Source organism: Sturnus vulgaris, chromosome 6 (genome assembly GCF_052056855.1).
Source record: "Sturnus vulgaris isolate bStuVul1 chromosome 6, bStuVul1.hap1, whole genome shotgun sequence".
NCBI lineage: Eukaryota > Metazoa > Chordata > Aves > Passeriformes > Sturnidae > Sturnus > Sturnus vulgaris.
In genome coordinates, this window is record NC_142248.1 from 43,932,816 (window position 1) to 43,958,376 (window position 25,561).

At 43.7% G+C, this 25,561-nt stretch overlaps 3 protein-coding genes across 17 annotated transcripts in view; 1 reads left to right on the plus strand and 2 right to left on the minus strand.

Annotated features, from left to right (window-relative positions):
- The window catches only part of KIAA0586 (KIAA0586 ortholog), a 106,982-nt gene extending 103,605 nt beyond the window's left edge, over positions 1-3,377 (minus strand). The window contains exons 1-6 of one of the 5 annotated variants that reach the window (XR_015804288.1): positions 3,242-3,377; positions 2,586-2,662; positions 1,897-1,966; positions 1,143-1,209; positions 675-852; positions 49-282 (exon numbers count right to left, since the gene is read on the minus strand). Coding sequence is in view for 4 of the 5 variants with exons in the window: in XM_014871394.2 (XP_014726880.2) it covers positions 49-282; positions 675-852; positions 1,143-1,209; positions 1,897-2,065 (648 nt within the window). In the remaining variant the exon portion in view is untranslated. Of the gene's footprint in view, positions 1-48; positions 283-674; positions 853-1,142; positions 1,210-1,896; positions 2,081-2,585; positions 2,663-3,241 lie in introns of those variants that run through there. The other 4 variants (XM_088166355.1, XM_014871396.2, XM_014871395.2 and 1 more) reach the window with 4 other exon arrangements.
- A 796-nt stretch (positions 3,378-4,173) lies between these two features.
- Positions 4,174-11,286, plus strand: TIMM9 (translocase of inner mitochondrial membrane 9). Of its 9 annotated transcripts, XM_088166361.1 has the most exons (7): positions 4,251-4,655; positions 5,160-5,264; positions 6,971-7,080; positions 7,501-7,685; positions 7,991-8,054; positions 8,365-8,460; positions 10,793-11,286. In XM_088166361.1, the coding sequence occupies exons 5-7, from the start codon at positions 8,016-8,018 to the stop codon at positions 10,925-10,927; spliced, it is 270 nt and encodes an 89-aa protein (XP_088022487.1). In that variant the 5' UTR covers positions 4,251-4,655; positions 5,160-5,264; positions 6,971-7,080; positions 7,501-7,685; positions 7,991-8,015; the 3' UTR covers positions 10,928-11,286. The 9 variants fall into 9 exon arrangements, with proteins under 9 accessions (XP_088022486.1, XP_014726897.1, XP_088022487.1 ...); XM_088166360.1 differs by lacking the exon at positions 7,501-7,685 and having other exon boundaries at positions 4,174-4,257; positions 5,160-5,201; XM_014871409.2 differs by lacking the exon at positions 7,501-7,685 and having other exon boundaries at positions 4,463-5,235.
- A 6,492-nt stretch (positions 11,287-17,778) lies between these two features.
- ARID4A (AT-rich interaction domain 4A) overlaps positions 17,779-25,561 on the minus strand; it is a 46,142-nt gene continuing 38,359 nt past the window's right edge. For all 3 annotated transcript variants that reach the window (XM_014871399.2, XM_088166357.1, XM_088166359.1), the window contains 7 exons: positions 25,265-25,397; positions 25,028-25,090; positions 22,947-24,074; positions 22,261-22,365; positions 20,634-20,849; positions 20,269-20,415; positions 17,779-19,821 (listed from right to left, as the gene is read on the minus strand). In XM_014871399.2, the coding sequence (XP_014726885.1) occupies positions 19,718-19,821; positions 20,269-20,415; positions 20,634-20,849; positions 22,261-22,365; positions 22,947-24,074; positions 25,028-25,090; positions 25,265-25,397 (1,896 nt within the window). In that variant the 3' untranslated portion in view covers positions 17,779-19,717. The remainder of the gene's footprint in view (positions 19,822-20,268; positions 20,416-20,633; positions 20,850-22,260; positions 22,366-22,946; positions 24,075-25,027; positions 25,091-25,264; positions 25,398-25,561) is intronic.

Genomic DNA, 25,561 nt, shown 5'->3' on the forward strand with positions numbered 1-25,561 from the left:
AACCACCCTTCAGTGAAGAATTTTCCCTAATACTAATGACTTAGATACCTGAATATTCATTTGTTGCTCCTGTAGCTTTTCCAAGTGCTGAATGCGTTGCACCATGAAAGCATTCATTTGTTTTTCCAGCTCCTTGACTCTCTGGTGGTAGTGGGGCTCCTCATGCTGAGCCTTCATCATTTTTTGCTGCTCAGACACTCGCTGCAGCTGCCTGTCTGTCTCCTGCAGTTTCTGAAGTAGTTCTGAAACTGAGTTCACTTTTGCTTCCAAATCATTTTGAACCTGCAAGAAAATAATTAAAAAAAAAAAAAAAGTGAGGGGGGGAAAAGACTCATTATTGCAGATGTGTGAGCATGAAAAGAATAAAACATCCTTCACATAATTTGCATCCCAAAAGAAACAAAATTCTATTTAGCCTTAAAGTTTGGTGGTTTAGCAATATTGTAAATTTCTAATAGATAAATCAAATGTTCTCTGTCTTCTGCCCATTTAGTTAAATCCAAATTAGCTCCCTCTGGTATAGTGGTCAGTGAGTGTGAGATGCAAAATACACAAAGCAGTGGGCAGACACATTCAGGCTCTCTGGAACTACTATCAACAATTTCAGGCTTGTTTGGAACATTTACTATTTTAAGAGGACAAAGATCTCCTACTCCCACGAGCTACCCACTCACCTTGAGAAGTGGAGCTGCTGTGGCAATGGCAGCAGCAGTGGCTGCTGCAATGGTTGTTGCAGAGTCAACTTCCCTGGGTGCTGACCTGGTGTCACCCCCAGCACTTTCCCTTTTTTCTGTGGGGGCACTTCCCAAGAGCTGCACCTTCACTTCCTTATGAACAGGAATAATCTGAGTTCTATAAAAATTAAAAAGTGTCTGTAAACAGCATGTTCTCCATATCTCCTCCAAGCAAATGATTTCTCACACAGAGCATTGATATCACTTTATAAGCATTTCTCCTGGAAGTCTTAACACAAGATATTCCAGGGAATAAAATCAACTGAAAACGCTTTCATACACAGAAAAAGAACACTGACAGAGAACTGTAAAAATAACATTTCCTCTTTACCAGCTATGCATTTTGGCAAAAAACTCGTGTAGTTATACAGAAACAGAACAGCTCAGACACCAACAATTCACACTTACTTTTGCATTAATACTGCTCTCAGAGCTTCTTTCTGGCCAGTAGCATACTGAGAAATAAAAACATCATCTGTGGGGAAGGACAAACATCCTTTGTTGAGATAATTGGCACAAAATGTCTAATTCACAGGTAGAGACAAAGTATTATTTCAATACATTTAATTTTGCTGTGAAGCATCTGCTGCCTGCAGGAACCACATCATCTATTGCAACAACAAATTTTCCTCTCAGTAAGTAGAAAACTTAAATAATGATAAGAGTAAGAGCAGGCTTCATTTAACACAATTTTTATAGCACTGAATGCTGGTATCAATAAAGTCCAATAATGGTGAGTAAAGTATCAATGGTAACTCAAGCTCAGACAACCCAGTCAATAAAACGCTGCAAATTCTGAATTGAAAAAAAATTAATTAAGAAAACGCCAGAAACAGTATTTCCCTACCATCACCATAAATTACAACAAATTTTCTTAATAGGTGTAAATCATGCTTAAATGATTGCAGACTCTCCCTCATCCAGTGTTTGCTGGAGGAAACAAATACTGGTAAGTCAGGTAGCTGCTTCCTGTGAGTGTAAAAGTATTGATTTTTGGTCTCTAGGGTATTGATTTGTGTTTTTTCTCCTCTACACAGCTCCAGATATCCAAGAAACCTCAGAGGTCTCTATAATGAAAAAAAAAACCAACCTAAAAGCTCCCTTTTCCTTTAATCAATCAGTCTCCTTACAAAAAAAAAAAAAAGTGATTGATGTGTTTTACCTTCAGGTCCTCTGCTATTTTCCAGCAGCAGTGAAGGATCATCTCCTGCTGCAGCTTCTCGAGGATAATCCTTCAGAACAAGAGCAGAAAAAACAGAGATCAAAGCCTCTGCCAACAGTACCAAAATTTTAGGGGCAGGTGGAATTGCTGAGCACACAACTGGAACCATTTGCACACAGCAACACAAAGGTCTAGGCACAAAACATGATGACCTCTGCCACGGAAGAGTCTGGACACTGTTATCAAGAACTCACATGGCATTTTAGGGACTAAAACTCCACAATAAACTCCACTAGACTCCACTAAATAATCTCCACTAAAACTCCACAAATAAAACTCAAATTAAAACCACATATTCTAAGTGCTAAGCAAGTTTATTGTCCTCATTTGTGGCCAAAGAAGCAGTAGTGAAACTATACCTGCTTAAGTTTAGAGCAGTTGCTAATCTTGGACAATTCAGCATTGCTCAAACAATTAAACACTGCTGAGAATCAGTGTTAAATAAAGCCCCTCCAAAGACACCAGCAGTAACACCACATTAGCAGCAACTTGAAGAGGAAAAGCAGCTGCACAGCTGTGGTGCAGAGGCTGAGCCAAAATCTGCTTTTAGAGGAGCTACAGCTTTTCGAGGAAAACAGTGTTCTGTTCTAAAGCTCAGGACTGCAGGAAGGAACAGCAACTTTTCTTACCATTTGTGATAAAAACATGGGCGCTGAATTTTCGACTGGAAGCAGACATTCTGGATATCCCTTGGTGCTTAGGACTCCTAAAATAAAAGCAGTTTTACTGTGGTCAGAATCATTTGTGGTTCATTTTCAGTACCACTCCACATTTCCCTTATCTTAGAATGCCTAAACATCACAACCCTCATAACACAAACGACCACAGAGATTGAGCTGAAGCTTAAAAACATCAATGAACTCTGTGAGTCTGAATGAGAAATTTTATTTACAGCATGGGGAAAGCTCTGAAAAACAGAACATTACTAAACATCCTTTAAACAGGGATGTTTAACAGGGATGTTTAACAGGGACGTTTAACAGGGATTAAGCATTCCTGCCCCCATGGAGAGGGACAACTTCCACTACTCCAGGCTGCTCCAAGCCCCATCCAACCTGGTCTTGAACACTTGGCAGGGATGGGGCAGCCACAGCTTCTCTGGGCAACCTGTGCCAGGGTTGTGTACCTGCACAACTCACTTTCCACGTTTGGGAAAACAAAGAGTGCTGACAACTGCGGTACGAGAATGCAAAGATTCCCCAATTACAGAACTCCTCCGTGGCTGAAGTCGCCTCTCAGCGCTTTCAGCACAAGCCTGAGCTGAACGCGGCGGTCACTGACGCACCTGGAGAGGCGCTGGGGGAGTCCCGGGGGGTTCCTGCCCCGCTCGGAGCCCAGGCCGGCACCGCGGCCGGGGAGATGCGGGGAGCTCCGTCTGCAGACAAATCCCCCGGGCAGGGCGAGCCCCCGGCACGGAGCTTCTGCACAGCGACCGTCACCGGCCGTCCGCGGACGGCTGTGGAGCGGACCAGCACCTCGCCCGCCGTCAGGCTGCCCAGCGAGCCTTGGCTGCCCAGCGAGCCCTGGCTGCTGCTGGGGCTGCTCTCCGCTGCCATGTCTCAAAGCGGGTCCGTGCGGGCCGGGCGCTGTGGCGGCAGCGGCCTGAAGGCTCCGGGCCGCGGCTCCCTCCCACGGCTGCCGTCCTTGAGAGCACCGCTCCCGCTGTCCCGGCCTCCCTCTAACTATCCCAGCCTCTCTCCCTCTGTCCCGGCCCCGATCCCGCTGTCCTGGCCTCCCTCTAACTATTCCACCCCCGTTACCGCTGTCTCGGCCTCCCTCCAACTATTCCAGCCTCTCTCCCGCTGTCTTGGCTACGATCCCGCTGTCCTGGTCTCTCTCCCGCAGTCCCCGCTCCGATCCCGCTGTCCCAGCCTCTCTCCAGTTGTTCCGGCCCCGTTCCCGCTGTCCCGGCCTCTCTCTAACTATCCCAGCCCCGTTCCCGCTGTCCTGCCCCGTTCTTGCTGTCCCTGCCTCTCTCCAGCTGTCTCGGTCCCGTTCCCGTTATCCTAGCCCCGTTCCCGTTATCCCAGCCCGGTTCCCGCTGTCCCAGTCGAACCGGCGGCACCGGAAGCGCGCGGTGCCATGGCCACGGCGTCCCTTCAACTGGCGTCCGGCGGGAAACGCGGGTCCGCCCCTCAACAGCGTCCGGCGGGAAACGCGCGGACCGAGAGGGTAAATCGGGCGGCGGATCCGCGCGCGGCCGATTCGCCGGCTCGTGGCGAATCTGCGGGGCCCGTGTCGTGCGGGGCCTCCTCGTGGGCGCGCGCGTGTGGCGAATCTGCGGGGCCGGCGCGCGGGGCGGTGAGTGCACGTGAGGGGACGGGCGGGGGAACGGGCGCGCGCTCGTGAGGGACCGGGAGCGTTCCTGAGGGACCGGGAGAGCCCTTGAAGGGAGCGGGAGCGTTCCCGTGGCCCGGGAGAGCCCTTGAAGGGACCGGGAGCGTTCTCGTGGCCCGGGAGGGTCCGGGAACGCTCCCGAGGGCCCTCAATGGGGAAATCCCCGCTCTATCGCAGAGGTTTTCCCGGTGCCGGGCGGCTCGGTGGGGATAAGGGCCCTCTGTGCCTGGTGTTGGGCCGGGGTTTGGCTGAGCGAGTGATTCCAGAGGAACTCATTGTGCCCTTGGAAGGGAGAACTGGAGGATGGAGTAGAAGGAAAAGACAAAAAAAAAGAAAAAAGCTCGACGTGTTGGTTTTATTGGGTGAGAAGCGTCAGCCAGGTGTGATCTCACCTAAATAGGAGAGTGCTGGTGGGAAAATGAGAATTTTCCTTCAGGCCTGGCGCCCGTACACGTGTTCAGTGTGCTTAGGGAGCCTCTCCCCTGGTGCCTGAGGTCAGGCTGACTCTGGTAACTCACCTTTGGTGTTTGATTTCCACCTCTGATCCCTTCTCCTTCAGAGCAGGTCCAGGCCAAACCCAGGAGACAGTGGATGATAACAACCTGTGCACCAGCTACACTTGGATATCCAGCCCCTGACCAGCCCCTCTCATCTCACCCTGTCCTTCTCACTTCATTAAACGTCTCTGGCCTCTTAAAATCAATTCACTGGGGCTTCTTTTAAATCTGATGTCAATTCAGTTGTAGCCTAGTAAATCCCCCATGGTAAAAGAACTTTCTGTACAAGCTGTGGGGAGTTTACCTTGACACAATTCTTCGACGAGATTTTTATTCTTTGATATTTTTGCTCTTTTTTTTCCTTTTCAGAAACACTTGCATGGTATTCTCTGTGTGCAGCTGGAGGCAAAGGTTTAAAGAGACATTTCAGCTTGCTTTCTATGGAGTAGGTGGTAATTACAGCTGATTCAGATGGTTAGTGGGGATTACAAGTGTGAGGGATTTTGTAGTGTCTCTCCATCACTCTTCTTCCCAGAAAAATGCAGCTTTTCTCAAAAAGCTGGGGAAAAAAATCCCAAACACAGGGCTTGTTTATTTTGCTCAGTGAGACTTCTCTTAATGTCTCTTTAGAACACCAAAATGTATTTGTAAGAGCCCCAGGGCCTTTCAAGTAGGGAGATTTCCCAGTTCTCGCTCCTTTCTGGTGAACCAGCGCATGCAGACTGTGTCCCCCTTGCAGCAGAGGTTTATTCAGAGACTCTGCTTTCTGCAGTGTGACTGTCCTTGCTTAGAAGGGCAGTGCTGAATTTTTAAATCATGTTTAGCCCACGGGAAAGTCCTCCAGGCTCTGTAGGCTTAAGCACTGAGCTTGCAGGAGTTTTGTGAACAGCTGTGTAGGAAGCTCTGGGCTGGGTTGGCTGAGCAGTTCCATCACCCTTGTCAGAGCTTTTTTCAGAGTTGGAGGGAAAGGGGAGAAGCAGCAAGAAATCTTGAAATAATACGTTTAGCAGACTTTGGAACAAAGCAGATTTGCACATTCCTGGGAATGTTCAGTAGCTTGTTTTTAGATGTAAGGCTGATTTATAGCCGAAGGTGCAGCAGAGCCTTGTAATTTCACTGTGGAATGTGTGAAATACCTGTACCGGCACAAGAGCTTCAGGCACTTCAGATCAGATGGTGCCCTTGTGCAGATGTGAATCAGAGCCTTTCCCAGGTGTCAAAGCCCTGTGAAACTACAGTTTCGTTCTGCCATTTCCAATCTTGCCAAATCAGGCACAGAAAGACAGGGATCAGGTTTGCTGTAAACACAGATCATGAAGCAACTGCAGAGTGTGAGAAAATGGCACCGAGAGTTGAACCTTTGAGCTCCCCGCCTTTGGCAGAGGACAGAAGTCTCCCCTGCTCCCTGCAGTTTCTGTTTCATTACCTACATATCCTGCCCTGGGAGAATTGTCACTGGGCTTGTTTTCTCACAGGCTGAGAAACCAGAGAGTGGAGTTGCCATCACTTCTCACTGGTTACTCCAGGTGATGGGCATGTCTATTCTCCTGAAACAAGTTGGGGTTTAGGATAGAGGAGAGAGGCTGGGAGAGGGACTTTGGACAAGGGGTAATGGCTTTGCACTGCCAGAGGACAGGGTTAGATATTGCAAAGAAATTCTTCCCTGTGAGGGTGTTGAGGCCCTGGCACAGGGTGCCCAGAGATGCTGTGGGTACCCCATCCTGGAAGTGTTCCAGGCCAGGTTGGACAGGGCTTGGAGCAGCCTGGGATAGTGGAAGGTGTCCCTACTCCTGGCAGGAGGCTGGAATGAGATGAGCTTCAAGGTCCCTTCCATTCCAAATCAGTTTGTGATTCGGTGACAACCTGAATAAAACCTGCTTCCTTGTTAGCCACCACATCCTGTAGGTCCTCCTTTGGAATAACCTGTGTGACCTCTCTGCCCACGAGGGATTCCTGCATCTTACATCCCAGAATCATCTGTGCCCTTGGCCTGCAATCTCTGCACTGGCTCCCTGTGCAGGGATCATGTGTGATGTTGAGGCAGATGTCACCATCTCTGTGCTGCTGGGAGGGGGTGTGGGGACAGTTCACTCTTATGAGAGCTCCCTGCTGCCATTTTTAGTTGCTTCATTTTCTTTCTGTTGTAGAAATAATTGTTGCTTCTCTTTGTTCATGTTCAGGCAGCTTGTGTACCCCTTCCCTTCCCCCTGCTGAGAGACTGCAATAGCAAAGCTCTCCAAAACATGAATGTCTTGCCCAAAAATTGGCAAAGCATAATAGAAGATTAATTGTAAGTAGCCCTTGCTAAAGGACTAAAAGAACTTATTTTTTTTTCCAAAATGATTGCACTTCCATGCTCATTTTTCTTCCACAAGTTGAACTGAAGGAGCTTGTTCTTGCCAACACGTGATATTAATTTGCATTATCATCTGTGATAATAGGTCTTAGATAATATGGAAATTAAGGGAAAAGGAAGACTAGGCTTCAGTCTTCTAGGAAACCTGCAGGGATGCTTTCAAGCCTTTACTTGTTCAGAGTGTTGGATTAGGAATGTGAGTCTTCTTGAGGATGCTTGTTTAAATTCTTGGATCCACGGCTGTTTACTTCTTCCCTTTTTCTTTGTCTTTCATTCCTTTAAGACCATTTTCATTGTTCTGTGTTTTTCTTGCATTTAATTCACTACAATGACCACAACATTTCTGTATTTCAGGTGTTTGTACTTCAGCTACACAGAAACCAGGCCCTGCACCTTGTGCTGCATCTCTTCATTGACTGCCACTTTATATTTGGCTTTTTTCCTCACTTTTTACAGATCACATCTAAAGTCACTGAAACTCTAAGGCTAGGAAGTGTTGCAACTTTGCTTCTTCCCCAGCTCCTGCCCTAGCTTATTTAGTAAGTTTGACAGCGCTTATGAAAATAAATAAGGTATTTTAGCTGTGTGAAATGCCCTAGAAGTCTTTAAAGGACAGCAATAAGCAGGTGGATCTGGTAAGATTTCATACTTGGAATTATCTTGGATGTTTTTTTAACTGAATATTTTCCCAATAGGTAACTTCTCTTTGACTGAATGGCTTGGAAGTTTGCTAGCAAAGTTGCATTTAAGCACGCTTCAGGGATGCATAGAATTCCCTTCTGATCTAAAATGTTGCAGTTCATATTTATATTTTTTATTTAAAATTCAACTTTTATCCTTTTAGGTGACTGAGTCCAAGGTGGTGGAACATGGCTGGACAAATATCAGAGTCTGACCAGATCAAGCAGGTGAGATGCTGCATTTGGGAGGGGTGGCTTTGAAGGTCTTGTGCTGCTCTGTCACATAGAGTGGAAGGTGTAGGGAAGGACAAAAACTGAGTTATCATCTGAGTTAACACAACCAAAATATCAACAGATGACCATTGATAAGCAGCATGTTTTGTGTACGAGCAGCTTTTGGTGCTGAATTCTTCTGACTGAGAGAAAATTTTTCTAGTAACTTATCCTTCAGATTTACTTACACTATGCAGCCGTGTGTAAGAAAAAATAACACTGATTTTTCATTTTTTAATATTCATTGTCCAATTTTTATTTGCAGTTCAAGGAGTTCCTTGGCACATACAATAAACTTACAGAAAATTGCTTCGTGGATTGCATAAAGGATTTCACTAGCAGAGATGTGAAACCAGAAGAGGTAGGTGATGGCTTCTCATGACCCTTTGGTAGAATTGCTGTGCAGCATTCCCATTTCAGAAGCAACTTAGAGAGTTTTGATCTTTAAACCAATATACAAAGCCAGGCAGCAGCCTTCAGTGGAGTATGGGGGTCTGGCATGTTGCTTTCAAATGAGTGTCCCATCCCAGACCAGGTTGGACAGGGCTTGGAACAGCCTGGGATAGTGGAAGGTGGCCCTGCCCATGGCAGGGGGTGGAACTGGATGCTCTTTAGGGTTCTTTCTCACCAAAACCATTCTAGAAGTGGTTGGCACACACAGAATCTGCCCAGTCTCCACTGAACATTGGCTGCTCATTGCAATTCCATGTGTTTCATTCCCTGAGCTGTCAGTGGAGGTTCTTGTGCCTTAACTTGTCATGGATGGTAATTCCATGGACATGGGAGCTGCCCACCTACAGCCTGCATCTCATTCTTTGAGGAGTCCTGCTGAAATATTTGTTTACCTGCCTACATTCCTGCTTTCTAGTGAGTCATGGGAACACAGCTCTGGCTGTTAAATCCACTTCCCTGCACTGCAGGGAGCTCCTTCACATTGTCATCTGCTAAAAGATTCAGCTCTCAATAAGATTAGTTGCATGTTTTTGCTTCTCCTCACCTGTTGAGAGGCTGTTTCAGAGACTAATCATTTTGTTGGTTAAAAATCTAATAACCTTTGCTTAACTGTGCTGGCGGGGGAAAAAAAAAGCTTAAAATTTTGAACTAACCATTGTTTTTGAGCCTTTTCTGCCTCCTTGGAGTTCAGCTTCTCACTGAAGGCAAAACTTACGTCTCCTTTCAGCTTTGGTTCTGCTGCCCTGAACAGAGCTCTCTTAGCTTCCCAAGACAGATTTCTTCTTTCCCTAATCTCCTCTGCATCTGCTTTAGTGGAATTGTTTTACAGGTCATAATTATTCTGGATTAAATATTACTCCAAGAATCTAAGAATATTTTTTGGACCTAAGTAACCTGCACAGGTGTCCCTGCTGTGGCAGGGGGTTGGAATGAGATGATATTTAAAGTCTGTCCCAACCCAAACCATTTTCTGATTGTGACCTGCTTTTTTTGGCTTCTGTGGATTGCAGATGGTTCGTGTCTGGTAGCACAGGAGCCATCTGTTAACAGTGGAACTAGGAAGAAGCTTCCTTTTGGGAAGTTCTGCCCATATTGTCCATTACGGGATTTCTTGCAGAGTACCTGTCTCTGGAAACAGGACACTTGTCTAGATGGACACTGGTCTGTCTGCAATGGAAATTCCCATGTTTCTCTTGAGAGTTGTAGTTCCTTATTAAATAATTAATACCTCCATGCATCCCCTTTGGGATCCTACACTTGAAAAAACCCAACTTGTGAGCTCTTTCCTTGGACAAATGCCAGTGCAAGTCTGAACTTCCCAGCAGCGTGTCACACACTGCTCCCTCTGGCAGCAGAGGCTTGGGGCAGTTCCAGAAGTTGTTTCCTAGGGAGACTCCAGTCCTGCTCAGCAGGTTTGGCTGAGGACAGAGAAGGGCAGACACTGGGTGGTGTGTGGAGCTTCCTGGGGTTTTGTCTGGTTCATTTTCAGCCCTTCTGCTTTTTCCATTCCTCTGTACCGAACAGAACCAAAGCAATGTCTGTTGTCTGTTTTCCCAGGCAAAGGGGTTGGCTTTCCTTTCCACCCAAATTTGTTACCTTTGCAGTGATAGGAAGGTTTTGAGCCATGGCACACAATACCCAATTCGTAGGACTGTAGCTCAGAAATAACCTCTCAACTCTTTCTCTACACTTAAAGAAAGAAGCCCCTTTAAATTTGAAAAACGTGGATGGAATGGGCTCTGGTATTTATTTCCCAGTCCAGCTGACTTATGTACTCTAGTGGCTTTGCTGAAGGGAAACAAGGCAGGTACCAGAAGGCTGATACAGCCAATGGGAACAGGGTAAAAAAGGGTTAAACTGAGTTAGCAGATCATATTTGGTTGTCAAAGCCAGTATGTATTTGTGAACAGAATTAAAATAAAATTAACTAATAGATTTATTATTCATTTCCAAATATATAGTTCAATTCCACAAGAGGAGCCCAAGGACAAAAGGATGGAATCTCCTAGGTCCAGAGTGTTTTCAATGGAGACTTTACTATGAGAATAAATATAAGCAGATGTGCCAGGCATACCTGAAAAACTCAACTTTATTTGTTTTCTACTGCCCTCATCTTGAGGCTTGGCAATATGAGATGTACTCACCTAATTGTTTATCCCTGTCTGTGGTGGTATTTTGGGTCCTGGCTGGGGATGTGTTTGACTCACTGTCTGAAGCCCTCTGTTTCCTTCTTGCTGTAGATAACTTGCTCAGAAAACTGCCTGCAGAAGTATCTAAAGATGACACAGAGGATCTCCATGAGATTCCAGGAGTACCACATCCAGCAGAACGAGGCTCTGGCAGCTAAGGCAGGACTGCTCAGCCAACCTCGTTAGACCAGAGCACTGTGCTCAGACTTAAACTGTGCCAGTGTTCCCTGGGCAAGAACACATTGGGGGATTCCTACTGTCAGGACGTGTGCCCAGCAGCTCAGAGCAGAGCTGTGGGTGCTGCTCAGGCAGTGGGAGCCATGAAGGGTTAAACAGGAGCTCAGTCCTGGTGGCCTGGCAGTGGAGTTGTTTCCACAAGGGAATGATGCAGCTACAACTTTTCCCAGGGCCCACAGACTGGTGTCTGAATTTCAGGGGTGGTGGGAGGGCTCACCTGCCTTTTGCTGAGACTGGTTGAGATGAATCAATCTAATGTGGGGAGAACACTTTTTTATTTAATTCAAATAAAATCAACGGGAGCCATACACATGTGTGTGTTCTTTTCAAAGAGCCATTTTTGGGACATTTGAAAGCAGCATGTTGTTTGCTGGGGGCTCTTTGCTCAGCTGCTCCAGAGTTCACTGCTGCTTTAGGAGCTGACAGATGCCAGAGGGAGCTCCGGCAGGGGTGCCCAGGTTATCTTTGCCTCTGTCTCACTCTGTCATTTACAGGGGATAGAGGGGCATGAGCAGCGCTTGAGCACTCTCTGTTTCCTTTGGGATCCTCCGGGCCTGACACACTCCAAGCACTGAACTTGCTGCAGTTTTCTCCTTTCTCCTCTGAATGCCAGCAGAAAACACAGGCCCTGCACAGCACAGGGTCTGTCCTGCTGCTGCAGGAGCCCAGAGAGAGGTCTGCAAGGCAGCTGGATTGGGTTAGGAAACACAGCAGTGCTTTGGAAAGATCCTGACAGCTGAAATGCTGCAGTCAGGGCATTAGTGCAGTGCAACGACAGTCAACAGGCACCCTTGTGCTTTAGTTCTAACTCATAAAATACAGGAACAATGGGAACTGAACAGCAGGAGCACCAGTTTTGAGACTCCACATGATGAGGACTGAACCAAAGCTATTTCATGTTAGCTGCCAGGTTCTGTTACTGAGGGAGAGGCAACAGCAAGGAACAGAAAGGGCAGGAGGACTTTTTGTTGTTACCCCTCTACCTTTTCATTTCCAGCAGCAGCTTGAATGAATAACTCAGCTGTCCAGGCTGTGGCTTCCTGGCCCCTGAGGGCAGCACCAGACACTGCTGTCTGTGCTGCTGTTCCAGCTCTCCCTGCACCCTGCTCCCGTGCTTGCAAAGTGTGATCCTCCAGTCTCACATTTCTGTGTTTGCACTCACTGTATCACAGCCCCTTCCTCCTCTGCCTTGTTACCGAGGAGATGGAGAAGAGCTCACTCTGAAATAGTGAAAGCTAAAACCAGCCCAAATAAGGCAGCAAGTCTCCAATGTCCTGTTTTTTCAAAGTAGTATCAGGCTAAAACTGTCCAGATTGTTTGCTACAATCAGGCCACAAATGTTGCAGCCAATCTGAATCAATACATAATAAAGACTGAAGCCTTCCCTTGAAGCAGCTCTGTTTGTAAAACATTTGAAGGTAATCCATGATTGAGATTTTTCCACTGGATCTTTATGTGCAAAGAGTTGCTCAAAAAAGTGCCTGAAGAGTTTAACTGATGGAAGTGGAGGATTTTCATGTCTTCTGAACAAAGCACCTTGGGGCTGAAGTGAGGGGGTGTTAAAGTAATGGTTTTCTCTCATTTCAGTATTTGGAGGTAGGAATATATTTATACTTATATTTATTAGGACAGATTTCTTGAAGAAAAAATTAAGCAGGCTTTAGAGGGACTTAGTTAATAAATTACCCACTTTGGATAACCAGTTTTGTCAGAGCTTTGTTTCTCTACAAAAGTGTTGTGGTCTTGCAAATCCAGGTGACAAGTTGCATACAGACCATACAAATATATTTGAGCTTGAAATAAAGTGTACCCATGTAACTAAAGCATCTAGGTGATAAAAATAAATAATAAAAATAGGATAAAAATGGTTTTACTCTGGATCCTAACTGAAAGACAACAGCATTTTTCTTAAATGCTGTTAAGGGGTGTCAAGAGGAGGTGAATCACGACGCTGAGGCACAATAGGTGCAGGAATGATGGAAGAAGGAGCAAAGGGTGAAAAATGGGAAGTTGCTGAGAAAGGAGTACTGAGAAAGCTGTGGAAAAAGTGAGCCAAAGTGGAGGTGGGAGGGGACGGAGCAGGAAGGCAGCCTGCCAAAAACCAGCTCAAGGAAACTGAGCTGGTAAACAGACACTCATTTGGAGATGCTCACTGCAGCAGCGACAGGAACGCGGATCTTTCCTGCTGGAAACACACACAATTACTGCCCAGCCCACAGAAACCAGAACCATCTCAGCAGGAAGGGGCAGCTGAGAACCTTGCTCCAGAGTGCCCTGGACAGCAGCAGGGCTGGCACAGCCATCAGATCAAGCAGCTGGAAGAATGTAACAGAGGCTCCTTGAATTCTCTCCGGGATCAAAGCAAAGCCCCAATTTGTGTAATCCCCTGCTGAGCTCTGTTGGAAGGCAAGAAAAGGAGTGACTGCAGTGCTGTGTCAGGGAGTGTGGGTGAAACACTCAGTGTGGCTGTGGCTTCAGAGCAAGGAGGCAAATCCTCTGTGCTCTGCCATTCCCCACTCTGGGAGCTGGAGCTTAGCAAGAGCTCGTTTCAGCGTTTTCTCTTAGCTAGTTGGGAAGTCAGCACATAGCATTTGAGGAATCTAGTTTAAATCTTAGCAAGTCCATTAAGCTCAGCTCCAAAACTCCTTGAATAAATCTGGCCCAAACTCTAAAAGCTGTACAAGCAATTAAAGCCTCTGACACCTCAACTTGCATCATGCCTGCACCTTGAATTTCCAGAGGGCAGCATTAAAAGAACTCAAAGAGTTACAATTCTGCTTCATATTGAAGGGTTTTTAACATTATGTTTTACCTTAACTTCACATTCCTTTGTGTTTTGGTGTCAGGGATCAGCAGATTCTTCACAACAAATGTCAGGTAAAATGCACATTACAACACTTTTACAGCAATAACTGGATTTAGATCAGGGGATGCAGTGAGCAGCATCCTCCCTGTGCACTGGGGCAGTCCAACAGTAAAGGGTCAATATGAGACCAGCTCGGGGCTGAATGTACCATCAGCTGATGGTTCAAAGGCACAGAGAGGTGTTACCCTGCACAGGGATGCTGCCCAGTGCCTCTGAGCCAAAGAGAAATCACATCCTCCTCCATTGTTCAGAGTTCTCCAAAGGACCAGCAGGAAACAAGAACAGCAGCAGCCAAACCACAGCCACAAGGATCAGCTCCCTCTTGCACTGCCTGTGGATAACATTATTCCTAATTATTCCACAGGATTAAGTGGGGCTGCTCTCACATTCTGAGTTAATCACATTCAAATAAATACCTGCACAAGACCAACATAAAATTTTACCTCTCACTGGTTCCAGTGCCAAAACATTTCCTTATCAGAGAGGGATTGTCCTGCCCACCTTAGGGCAGCCACTGCCCCCGAGCACCTGCAGGGTGGGAAGCAGAGCACATGCAGAAAGAATCAAGGGTTGGGGTTTTTCTTTTTTTTATTCTTTTTAAAATAGCTTTATTTATTCATAAGGGAAATAAAGGAGCATCAAGATAGATGGTTTTAAGTTACACATACACATAAACAAGTGCCTTGTTAAAACAGAAAGAAAAGAAACTCTTGTGCAACATAGCAAAGTATTTCATACAAATTCCACATCTTACCCCTCCTTATGAAACTGGCAGAGCTGGCAGGAGCACAGTGAATTAGGTCAAGCTGTACCCAGATGAGGGATTAGAGGAGGAGTTTAGGAACAGCTGAAGACACCGACAGTGCTGGAATGGAAATGTTCTTGGGTTACTCTGAACAGCAGGAAAAACAAGAAACATCATCAGACCCACAGCACCAGGCCAGAGCAGTGTGTCCCTCAGCAGCAGGCTCAGGGTGAGGGTTAAACACAGAGTGACAACCCCTGTAGATTGTCACAGCTGCAGCAGAGCTCCAGGGCAGCTTTTCTTTGGAAAGAGGGAAAGTGAAGCAAAGCTTCTGTGGTTACTGCAGGGACTGAGCTGTGCTGGTGCACTGAGGCCAAGTGGCATCAAACAAAGACACTGCTCATGTTTGAGAACTGCTGGTGTGGGATAAGCAGCAGCAGGAGGGTGTTACCCAAAGTAAACAGCCGCAGAGCTGAAGCAGAACCAACCTGCTCTGAGCCAGAATTTAGGGTTCCTCTGAAATGGGAAGGAACAGGAATAACAGCACAAATAGCAAAGATAATTCAAAACAGACACCAGACAAGTCCTGTTCTTAGAAAAAATTGCTTTCACAATTGACAGTTTTATCCTTCCAGTTTTCTTTAAATGACAGCATGGTGAGTATTTGTCATTGGGTTGTGGCTAATCATAAAATCCACCACTCATTGGCATTAAAACCAACACATAATCACACCAAAAACACTGGAACACAAAAAAATGAATTTACATATCCTTCCAAAGCAATGGATAGAACTAATAAATACTTGTGGAATTTGGGGAACTCAAAGATCAACAGAGCAAACAAAAGACCCCAAATAAATCCCAGCTACTCAGTGGTAACTGATAAAGGTGACAAATTTTAAACTCTGAGACCTCTTAAAATCCCATCCTATTTGGTGTGAGGTTAATATGTGAGAATGACAGATTTTCTCAAAATTTGAGAGCAATAGCTTAATAGTGTGAGCTAATTATAAAATGTCATTTTCCTTAGCCCTGGAATTACAGTGAGTCAGCCTCTGGCATTATCCCCTTTGGTTCCACTGTTTTCTTATGTCCCCCACATGTCCAGAGCCTTTATCCTGCACACTGTAGCAAATAATAAAATCCCAAGACCAGAGAAGGAAAAATAACCGAGATTTCAGTGCATAATTTTTGCAAAGGCAGGGGCACAGTGAAGTAAACTGCTCAAGAAACTTTTGTGAACACATTAATCTTTTATTTCAGCTGGTAAATCTGGCTCCTGGCTCACGTCAGATTTCTTTCAAGCCACGAAACCAAACTTGCCTTTCTTAAAAAAAAAAGACAACAGCATTTCTTAGACTTATTGCTGTAAAATAATTCCAGTAAATGCTGCCCAGAAAATCCATTTGGCTGCCTCAGCTATCCAAGAATACTTTTAATGGGGAAAAAAAGAACATACTATAAAAGTATTAATTTTTTAATGTAATATTCCATCTGGTTGACAAACCTGTCTGCAGAGAGAAGGCTCTCTCAGAGTGGATATTCTGACTGAGGCACACGAGTTGACAATCCTTAGATTCAGGTTCTCTTCCCAGCTCCACATCAAAGCCATCCTGAGAAATTTTAGTAGCCATTTCTGCATGGCTCCCCCTACAAAAAATGAGAATATGTAACCACTTAAAAAATTTCTGTCTATTCTAATACTGCACCTCTTAAAACATTAGATTGAAGCATGCACAATAGCACAAACAGTGATTTAGTCACCTTTTCTGCTGTTCCCTGTGAAGGTCAGATACATCACCCTTCATGAAAACACACATTCTTTGCCCTTGTTATGCTTTTCATTCACTCATAATTACTACTGAAAATCTGTTTAACCTCTGTCAAAACAATGACTTGTTATTATTGTTCTGACAACTCTGCTTTTCTTGCCTGATCTGTTCTAATGAAGCAGGAGAAACTTTCTCAGCCACCAGAAACCTGATGGAGGAGCCAAAACCAAGCAGGGATTTAACTGGGTGTTGCTAAACTTTCCCATTAGAAAATAAAAACTCATTAGCACAAATGTAGCTGATACACTTGATGGAAAAGAAAGTGAGAATTAAAACAAGTAAAGAAAGGATTCTTACCTTATGTCCTTGCATGGAAACATTCTGAGTTTTTTCCATCTTTCAGATTTATGCTAATATAAAAATAAGGTATCTGCCAGCAATCTGCCAGTTCTTTGTACCAATTGCAGGAAATCAAAGAAGATTCTCTTACAACCGTGTTCTTTTTAGTGTTGGATCCTACATCCTAATTTATTTTTTTTTTACCTCCTAAGAAGCTTGTAATAACAAGTATGATTTTGAGGAAAACCTGTAGGAGATGAGAAGGCAGGAAAACAGCACAAAGACTGCCAAGAGGGTGCTTTATTTCTGCTTGGTCTCAGAAACACAATACCTAATCTCTTATTTAAAAAATCCCAATTCTGTATAATCATAGTTATTGTGTCTCCATCAGGATAAACTTCCAGCCAGTGAAAGACACTTGGGAATTTATATCAACAAGGCTACAGTAAGGGGCTTATTGCAGAGTTAGAAATCATGGATTTTATTAGGGGTTCTTCTTGATTTCACCTTTAACCCAGGACAGCCCAATGATTCCAGCTAGTTTTCTTTTCCCTGTGATATTTTGAAACATCATAGGAAACTACTGCAAATGTCTACTGAATAATCCGATGTGCTCCTTCCCAGAAAGGTAAAACCAGGAAATCAGTGACATGCTGGAGGCTTTGCCAGTGACTTGGCAGGAGCTGCATCTTTTCCTGCAGGTTTAGTGCTGTGCCAGAGTAACACCAGGTGTTTTTGGGGTGAGCAGTGAGAGGAAAACAAGTGGAAGAGGAAGCAAGGGAGGAAGTTCTCCCTGTCAAAGGGCTGGAATGGGTTTCCATGTCCCATGGGAGCATACCTGGAGCCTTCCAAGCAGGGTTTTAAACATTCCTAAGAGACAGGAGCAGCAGTCAGCTGAGAACACACGTGGGGAACATCCAGGCCAGGGCAGCAGCTCCTCCATCCTCTGTGCCTGTTTAAGATCTCACAGTGTGCACACAGGTTAGAGATCAGAGACCTGCACAAGATGTCATTAATCCTGTTATTTCCCCAGATTTTAGATTGCTTCTTCAAATATTAAACATGTGACCCATGTTACTTCCTTTTAAATGAGTATTGCTTTTTATTCGTAGCTATTAGAAGATTAACAAGTAAAAGTTCGCTCTGAAAAAAGTCTTTACAGTAATTTATGGAGATTAACTTTCCTATTTAGGGTAAAGTCCAGACATTTACAAGAACAATCACTTAAATAAAAATAGAATATAAAGCCTATGTTTAAAACATGGCCTTTATTAGCACTGTCTAGTGAGCTCCATATTTATCTTACATTGAAATAGTTCTGCTTTGCTTAAGAAAAGACAGAAAAAGTGCATTTACAAGAGTACTTTTTCTTTAATTTTCTGCGAAAATGGAAGGAATTGGAATCACAAGTTGACAAATGTTGTAAAATGAGATTTCAAGAAACATCAATTTTAGTAATGCTACGCCATCACTAGTGTTTCCTCCTGACTTCTGCCGTGTGGAACCAGAATATCCTGATATACAGTCTAGAGCATCTATGTTATTATTACTCTACAGCATATTAAACACAGAAAAAGGGGCTCAGACCCCCTTTCAATGTACAAACATGAATAAAAAAATTGTTTAAAAAAATCACTTTTTATACATAATGTATATGCAAACTGCTTTAAATACACGGGCTTGGAAGAGTTATTTACAAACTGCATCTGCCCGTGGGACAATCCACAGGCAGAGCACACACAGTCACTTTTACTTTATTGGTGCATCTCAACTTTGGGAGATATAAATTTATTCGGCAGTACAGCAAACACAAGAACTTGTGACAAAGCATCTTAAGGGCAACCCAATAAATTTTGTTCCTCCAAACAAGGTTAAAGTACTAGGACTGCCAAAGTTTCCAAATAAAAGTTTTATTTCAACCCAGATGCCTGCTGGCAGATCTGTGTGGTGGAGGATATGTAGACAGACCCATTGGAAGTACAGGTTTGGCTACTGGATAACTCCTCCTGAAGAGCCAGAACTGATAAGGATGTTTTGTCCAAAGAGTGAACTAACCTAGAATTTTTTTTTTTCCAATTTTATTAATATTTTAAAAAATACATAAAAATACAACATCCAATGTCTGAATAAATATATTTAACAAGTTGCAAGATACCTTATTTTACACAAAAATTTCAGCTTTAGAAATCTTGTTAAATAACTTCATTGTTGTTATATATTTCATTTTTCGTCTTTTTGTAACAAAATAAAAACTCTGAAATTACATAGAAAAAAGACAAAATATTTTTGTCAAGGGATAAGATAGTCCACTGAAAACCTATTCACAATTCCACTGTAAACATTAATAAACATTAAAACATTTGCATAATTGTGTGCTCAAAAATCCTATAAAAAGTGGAAGACTTATTACAACTGTAGTTTTCAGTCAACTACACTTCCTTTCACAATTTATTTTGTCCCATTTACAGCTTTAAAACTGGGCACATTGCTGAACACATACTTTGGCAGTTCTGTATAGCAAGTGCTTCCACAAAGAGGAACTACTCACCAAGAGTTACCCACAGCTCGGTGAAAGTGCAGCAGTTACTCAGTTCTTTTGGATAATAACTCTGATGTCTGCTTGGTGCACTTGCTTTTTCTTTTTTTTTTTTTTAAGATCACCCTAGAACACCTGAATGCTTCATTGGACATAACTTTGCAAATTTGATAAGTGCCCTTTCTCTGTGTTAGGAAAAAACAAAACAAAACAAAACTAAACAAACAAGAAACAAAAACAAACACAATGACAAGGATGTCACGTTGTGCCTACAAACCTTCAGTTACCAATGAGCTTAAGTTCTCCGAACAGTAAATTAAACAAAAGAAGGGGGTAGGAGGGGGGAACAGGTACAGTCCAGCAGTGGAAGTGTGTACAGGATATACTTGGCAATGTCCAACCAGTTGAGTGCTTTCTGTGGCTGAATTTCAGGGTTTTATGTCCATGGCAGCGAGCTGCTGGCAAGGCAGAGAAATGTTTATCACCTGCATTCCACAGCCAGCACGTTCTGGGGAGGAGAGGATGACGAGGGGCTCATTCCAGTGTCTGAGGAAGCAGATGACATGGATGCTCCTGTATGGGACACTGAACACACAGAACAACAGATCAGCAGGAGGTTATCAAAGTACAGCTCACAAGGAAGGTTTCTTTGGTTACTGGGTTGTGTAAAAGACATCAAAGCAGCAGCACATGCACAAAAAACTGATACAGAGGATTTGCCAATTGCTTTCCCTGCTGTATTCACAGACAGGATTAGCCTTACCCAATTATTGCAAAGGTAACTAAGAAGAGTCTAATGGAAGCACTCGCACTAGGAAGTCCAAGTTTCTACTACACAATTATAAAAATGAGTCAGCAAACGTTTCTGTCAGGTTCTAGTTCCAAAAAGCCACAAATATTCTTTCTAAATATGTATGCAAACAGATGGTAACACTTTCACTTCTTCTAAAATATTATCAATTAAACTCAAATTGCTGTGAGTTATGCATTTCCAAACAAATTAACTCCTCATGGGAATCATCTCAACCTTACCTTCTCTGTCTTTCTTTTTTAATCGTTTCCTTCTCCTGTCTATGGTTGCTACTTCTGACTTCAAGGACATGTAGTATTTTCGTATCTCCTGCAGTTTTTCTTGTAGGAAGGAGATCCTTTCAGTGCTGCTCATGTTGTCCAGTTCATCTGAAAGTAGGAAGAAAAAATTGCTTTGTCAAGGTGATTTTAAACAAATGAATGCAGTTCTTAAGAGGATGTAAAACAGCATGGAAGACAACACATTTCCATAACTATGCCAGAAAAAGCCCACAGCCTAATTTAGAATCCCCAAATTTCCATGCTTTTCTTTCAGAGCAAATTTTCTCACAAATTCCCTGTAATCAAGTCATTTCAAGAACCCTTACTGAGCTGGAAGCTCCATTTGTACACTCTGGGTGAAGCATTCTGGTGGTGGTGCTTGTCCCTGTGCTTGTCCTTCTCTCCATCTTTGATGTGAGGAGAAATCACTCTGGCAGGGGAACGGGAAATCTTCTGTGGTTTGGAGGCATTGATGTGTTTGACAGGAGTACATTTACTGGAACTGTCCATGACAGGGAGGTCTTCACTGTCACTGCTTTGTCCTGCAGGAAAAAGAATTAATTTGGACTTAAAACCTCCACCTTGACATTTTAAAAACTGTAGTTATAGTAAAGAAACGATGATTAAGAAAGAACTGCTGTTTCTTGCTCAGAAGATCCCAAAACACACCCAAGGAATAATGACCTCAGATTGCATGGATAACCTGGTCAGACACAACATGCACTGAACTCTCAGGTGTAATCATCATGGCTGATGCAGGAGAATTCAAGGGATGACTAGGCCCTAGTTAAAAAGTAATAGCCATATATAATAAATAAACCTACTAAAATTAGAATATTAGAGCACTGATAAACTGTCTTACACCACCTATTTTAGCATTCTAGTATAAAGCAGACACTAAAACTCTTTTCTTAAAAGATTAAACCTGTATTACTATGGGTAGGTAGTACAGGATTATATTTAGTTATCAAACTGCTTTAAACATCTAAAGGAACAGTTCTGAAACACCATAAATTCAACATGTAACGAAAAATTTTTAGCTCATATATTCAAATATTTCAGATTCCCACAATAACTGCCAAGTTTTCCACAGGCATGTTAAGTATATCTGAATAGTGTATGTCATATAATTAGTATTTTAGTTCGATATTTAAAAATATAACAGTGTTGCCACAAAGCCAAAACCACTGATTCATTCATGCAATGATTGTCAAAAATTCTGTGACAGGACAAGAGGGAATGACCTTAAGCTGAAGGAGAGCAGGGATAGATGGGATATTAGACAGAAATTCTTTATTACAAACATAGTGAGGCCCTGGCACAGGGTGCCCAAAGAAGCTGTGGCTGCCCCATCCCTGGCAGAGTTCCAGGCCAGGTTGGATGGGGATTGAAGCCACCTGGGATAGTGGAAGGTTATTTTTAAGGTCCTTTCCAACCAAGACTATTCTGTGATGCTCTGAAATATAAGCTACAGAAATACAAAAATCCAGATTTCTATGGCAAGTTAGAAAATAGTCAGATGTTTGAGAGAAAACTAGACAATATTCCTTTGGATGAAAGGCTTTTTTTTAGCATCCAACATTTTTCCATATTTCAAAAACGTTGCATTTTTTCCCAGGAGAAACACCTGTTTTAAGACTTTAAATGTGCCCTCTCTCAAATTCATAATCAATCCAATACATAAATATCAGCATAGTGGTAAATATGTAGTAACTGCAAATATAAATAATTATTTAGACATTTTTCTAAGTAATACAAAATAGCCAAGAGATTTCCCAGTTACACTGCTACTGCAGAGCTAAGAACTCCTCTCCAGTTTATCACCAATAATCACAATGAATAAAAATGAAAAACCTTGAGAGGGAAGCCTCATCCACTGGAAATTGTTGTAATAGAAGAACAGTAGGTTCTTACAGACATTTACTTCCCCCTCCTCTCCCTGCAGGAATATACCTGTTCCATTCTTTTCATTTTTGGCTGCAGCACTGGTTCGCTTTGGAGTTCGCTTCTGCTTTTTCGCCAGCGTTCCACTATTGCTGTCACTGGGTCTTTTTTGACCTATGAGAGGAGGAAAAAAATATCAAAAATAAAACGTAACTCACCTCAAATACTTCTGCTATTAAAAAGCTCTTTTTATAAGCAACAAAGAAATCTAAAACCAGACAGGCTGAGAGAGTTGGGGCTGTTCAGAGAAGAGAAGGCTCTGGAGGGACCTCAGAGTCCCTTCCAGGGGTTAAAAGGACTGCAAGAGAGCTGGAGAGGGACTCTGGATAAGGACGTGGAGTGACAGGACAAGGGACAAGACAGAGAGCAGGGTTAGATGGGACATTGGGAAGAAATTCTTTAATCTGAGACCTTGGCACAGGTTGCCCAGAGAAGCTGTGGCTGCCCCATCCCTAGAAGTGTTCCAGGACAGGCTGGACAAATCTTGGGAACAACCTGGAGAAGTGGGAGGTGTCCCTGCCCATGGCAGGAGGCTGGAACAAAATGGGCTTTGAGGTCCCTTCTAACCCAAACCATTCTGTGAATTTATAACCAGCAGACAAAACAGATCAGCAATTTTTAACCAAGTGACACCAGTCTCAAGTCACCCCGAGCAAGGATTAGAGCAGGGAGTGACTCCTGCAGGAAATGCTCACCTTTCTCTCCCATCTCCCTCTCCTGCCCAGCGATGCTGCAATTGCTGGATGTGGTGCTGGCTTCGAATCCATTGGCAGACTCGCTCTCACAGAGCCCTTCCTGAGACTCCTCTGCCACACTGTCCACCTCAATTGTCATGTCACTCTCGCTCTTGATGCTGCGTGACTCGTCCTGGCTGAGGGCCAGCGGAGAGGCCACCGGGAAGCTCGAGGGGACGCCGGGGGCTAAGGCAGAGGGGGCTGAGTTGGAAGCACCGGGGTCTGACTTTTCTGCTGTCGTGTCTTCACTGCTGCTCTTCTCCTTCTCATCCAAGTCATCCAGGTCTACTTCGTGGCACAGCAAGGTCTCAGGACCGATCTGAGGCATTGTGTCATCCTCATCTTTCAAGGGAACGCTCTCGCTGGCTTCGGCCGGCCGCTGGAAGTTGTCATTCCTCAGCTCCGACTGCGGAACGGACTCTGCCACCAGGGATGGCATCTCCTCGTGTTCTGTTCTGAGGGACTCCTCAGCACTCAGCCCTCTACATTCCTCTGCTCCACTACATTCATTGGTCCTCTCTTCAGATACAATATTTGGCACTTCCATCTCGCTCTCTCGCCGATTTCTCTTCTCAGGTGATGCCTGTTCCAACGTTTTCCTTTTCAAAAGTTTCTTATCTTTTGTGGAGGGCTCTGTTTCGCTTTCAGTAGTGCTGGAAATGTCTTTACAGTCCAAGGAAGACACATCTAATCTTTCAGGTTCTGTAAGAGATTCATTTGCCACCTCTTCCTGGCTTCCTGGTGCAATCTTTGCATTCTCCAATGAGGGGTCTTTTGTCTTGCTCCTTCTCCCTTTTCCCTTAGGTGATTTTTCAACCTCTCTTTTGATTTCTTCCACTTGATCCGTTTTATTTCCAAAAATTTGAACAATTTGTTCACTTTCCTCAACTTCCAGTTTCAGTGTTTCTAGTGGCTGTACTTGAGTCCTGTCGTTTTCCTTCAGCGTGTGAGAAATCTTTGGGTTTTCCTCATCCAGCTTCTCATCACGGAGTTTTTCACTTTTTTCCAGTTCTGAAGTTTCTGGAGAAAATTCTTCATTCAAATTCTTTTCAGATGACTCATCTGCTTCACTGTCAGATGTGCCAGAGTCTAAAAAAAATTTTAAAAAGAAGCAAACAGCACCCTAAATATTTAATTGCAGCACGACTTTTTATTTGAACCTCACAAAACCCCCTTGTTTTCACTAATCTGTGGTGTCAGTTTATAGTAATAATTTTACACTTTAAAAATCCTATATTATTCAACACACTCGCTACAGTTCTTATTTTCACCTAAAATTTCTATGAAACTGCAGTAGTGGTGGTGCTGTCAGAGTTCAGGAAGCATCTGGATGATGCTCTTAACTCAGGTGATTTGGTTGAAGTCTATGATTCTCCGACTACTATTTCCCAAATAAGCCAATACAAATGAATTACATTTTATTGCAGCAAAAATAGGATTGTCCTGGTCCTATGGATATTGCCTCTCCCATGTGACACTACAAAACCAAAAATCAACACTTCTCCCCTCCATGCAGAGAAAAAAACCCAACCCAAATTAAAAAAAAAAAAAATCCCAATACGGACATTTCACTGCTAAACTATTGTACAAATGATGCACCACACAGAGAGCAAACATTAGTACATTACCAGAAGATTATTCAGGGACCTGCACTAAAAGGAGACAGTGATTTCACTTCAGTTCTTGTTCAGAGAGGCTTAGAAACACCAAAGATGTGCTGCCATTTGTGTATAATTAACAGCTCTGCTGGATGATGGAGTATTGAGGTTGAGGACTTAATTAGCACAATAAAGACTATCATTATAGCACTGGATTTGGCCTGTTCAGGACTGAAAGGCTCTGGCTGAAGAATGACTTGTACAGTCACTGCTCTTCTGTGAGCAGTGTCAGCTCAACTGCTTACTCAATAAAATTTACAAGGAGAAAGAAAAAAAAAACACCAACAAAAAAAGAAGGCAAAAAAACCCGAAAAAAAACCAATCCTCTTTTCAAAAAGGTACTGAAAAAGCCTCCAAAGCATACACAGAGCTGAGATCACTCACCGTTTGATCCTCTATCAGAATCAAACATTCCTGAGCTACGTCTCGTCTGCCTGCGAGGTGTTGCTAAAATTAAAATCGAAAGAATTAATTTTCATCGAGCGGAACGAGCCTTGGTGCTGCCGAGGTGCAGGGAGCTGAGAGCTCACATGCAGCTCCAGGCCACCACACCACCCTGGGCTCCAGCTGGGAATGCTGGGCAGCACAAGCTGCTCCCTGCACCTCTGGAGCCAGATTTACCTTCACTGTTGGGCGTTTTGGGGAGGCTGCAGGAAGTGTTGGATGGGAGAGTGGATTTCAAAGGGGGCCGCCCACGCTTGGATTTTTGTTTCTCCTCGTCCTTCTTCTCTTCCTTCTCACCATCTTCTTTATTCTGCAGGGGAAACATTGCATTTTTATTAATGGTTTAATGCTGATTATCAAACCTTTTGTTCTATTTAAACAAAAAGTAGACTGTAAACTGAATAATTGTCTTTTTTTAAAGAGAGACAGTGCTAGTCATTAAATACAGTACTACAAACTTATTGAAAGCATTAC

Coding starts and splice junctions, on each gene's coding strand:
- TIMM9 (XM_088166360.1), top strand. CDS start 8,016: ATGGCTGGACAAATATCAGAGTCTGACCAGATCAAGCAG. Junction 8,055..8,364: donor AGTCTGACCAGATCAAGCAG/GTGAGATGCTGC, acceptor TTTTATTTGCAG/TTCAAGGAGTTCCTTGGCAC. Junction 8,461..10,792: donor GAGATGTGAAACCAGAAGAG/GTAGGTGATGGC, acceptor TTCTTGCTGTAG/ATAACTTGCTCAGAAAACTG.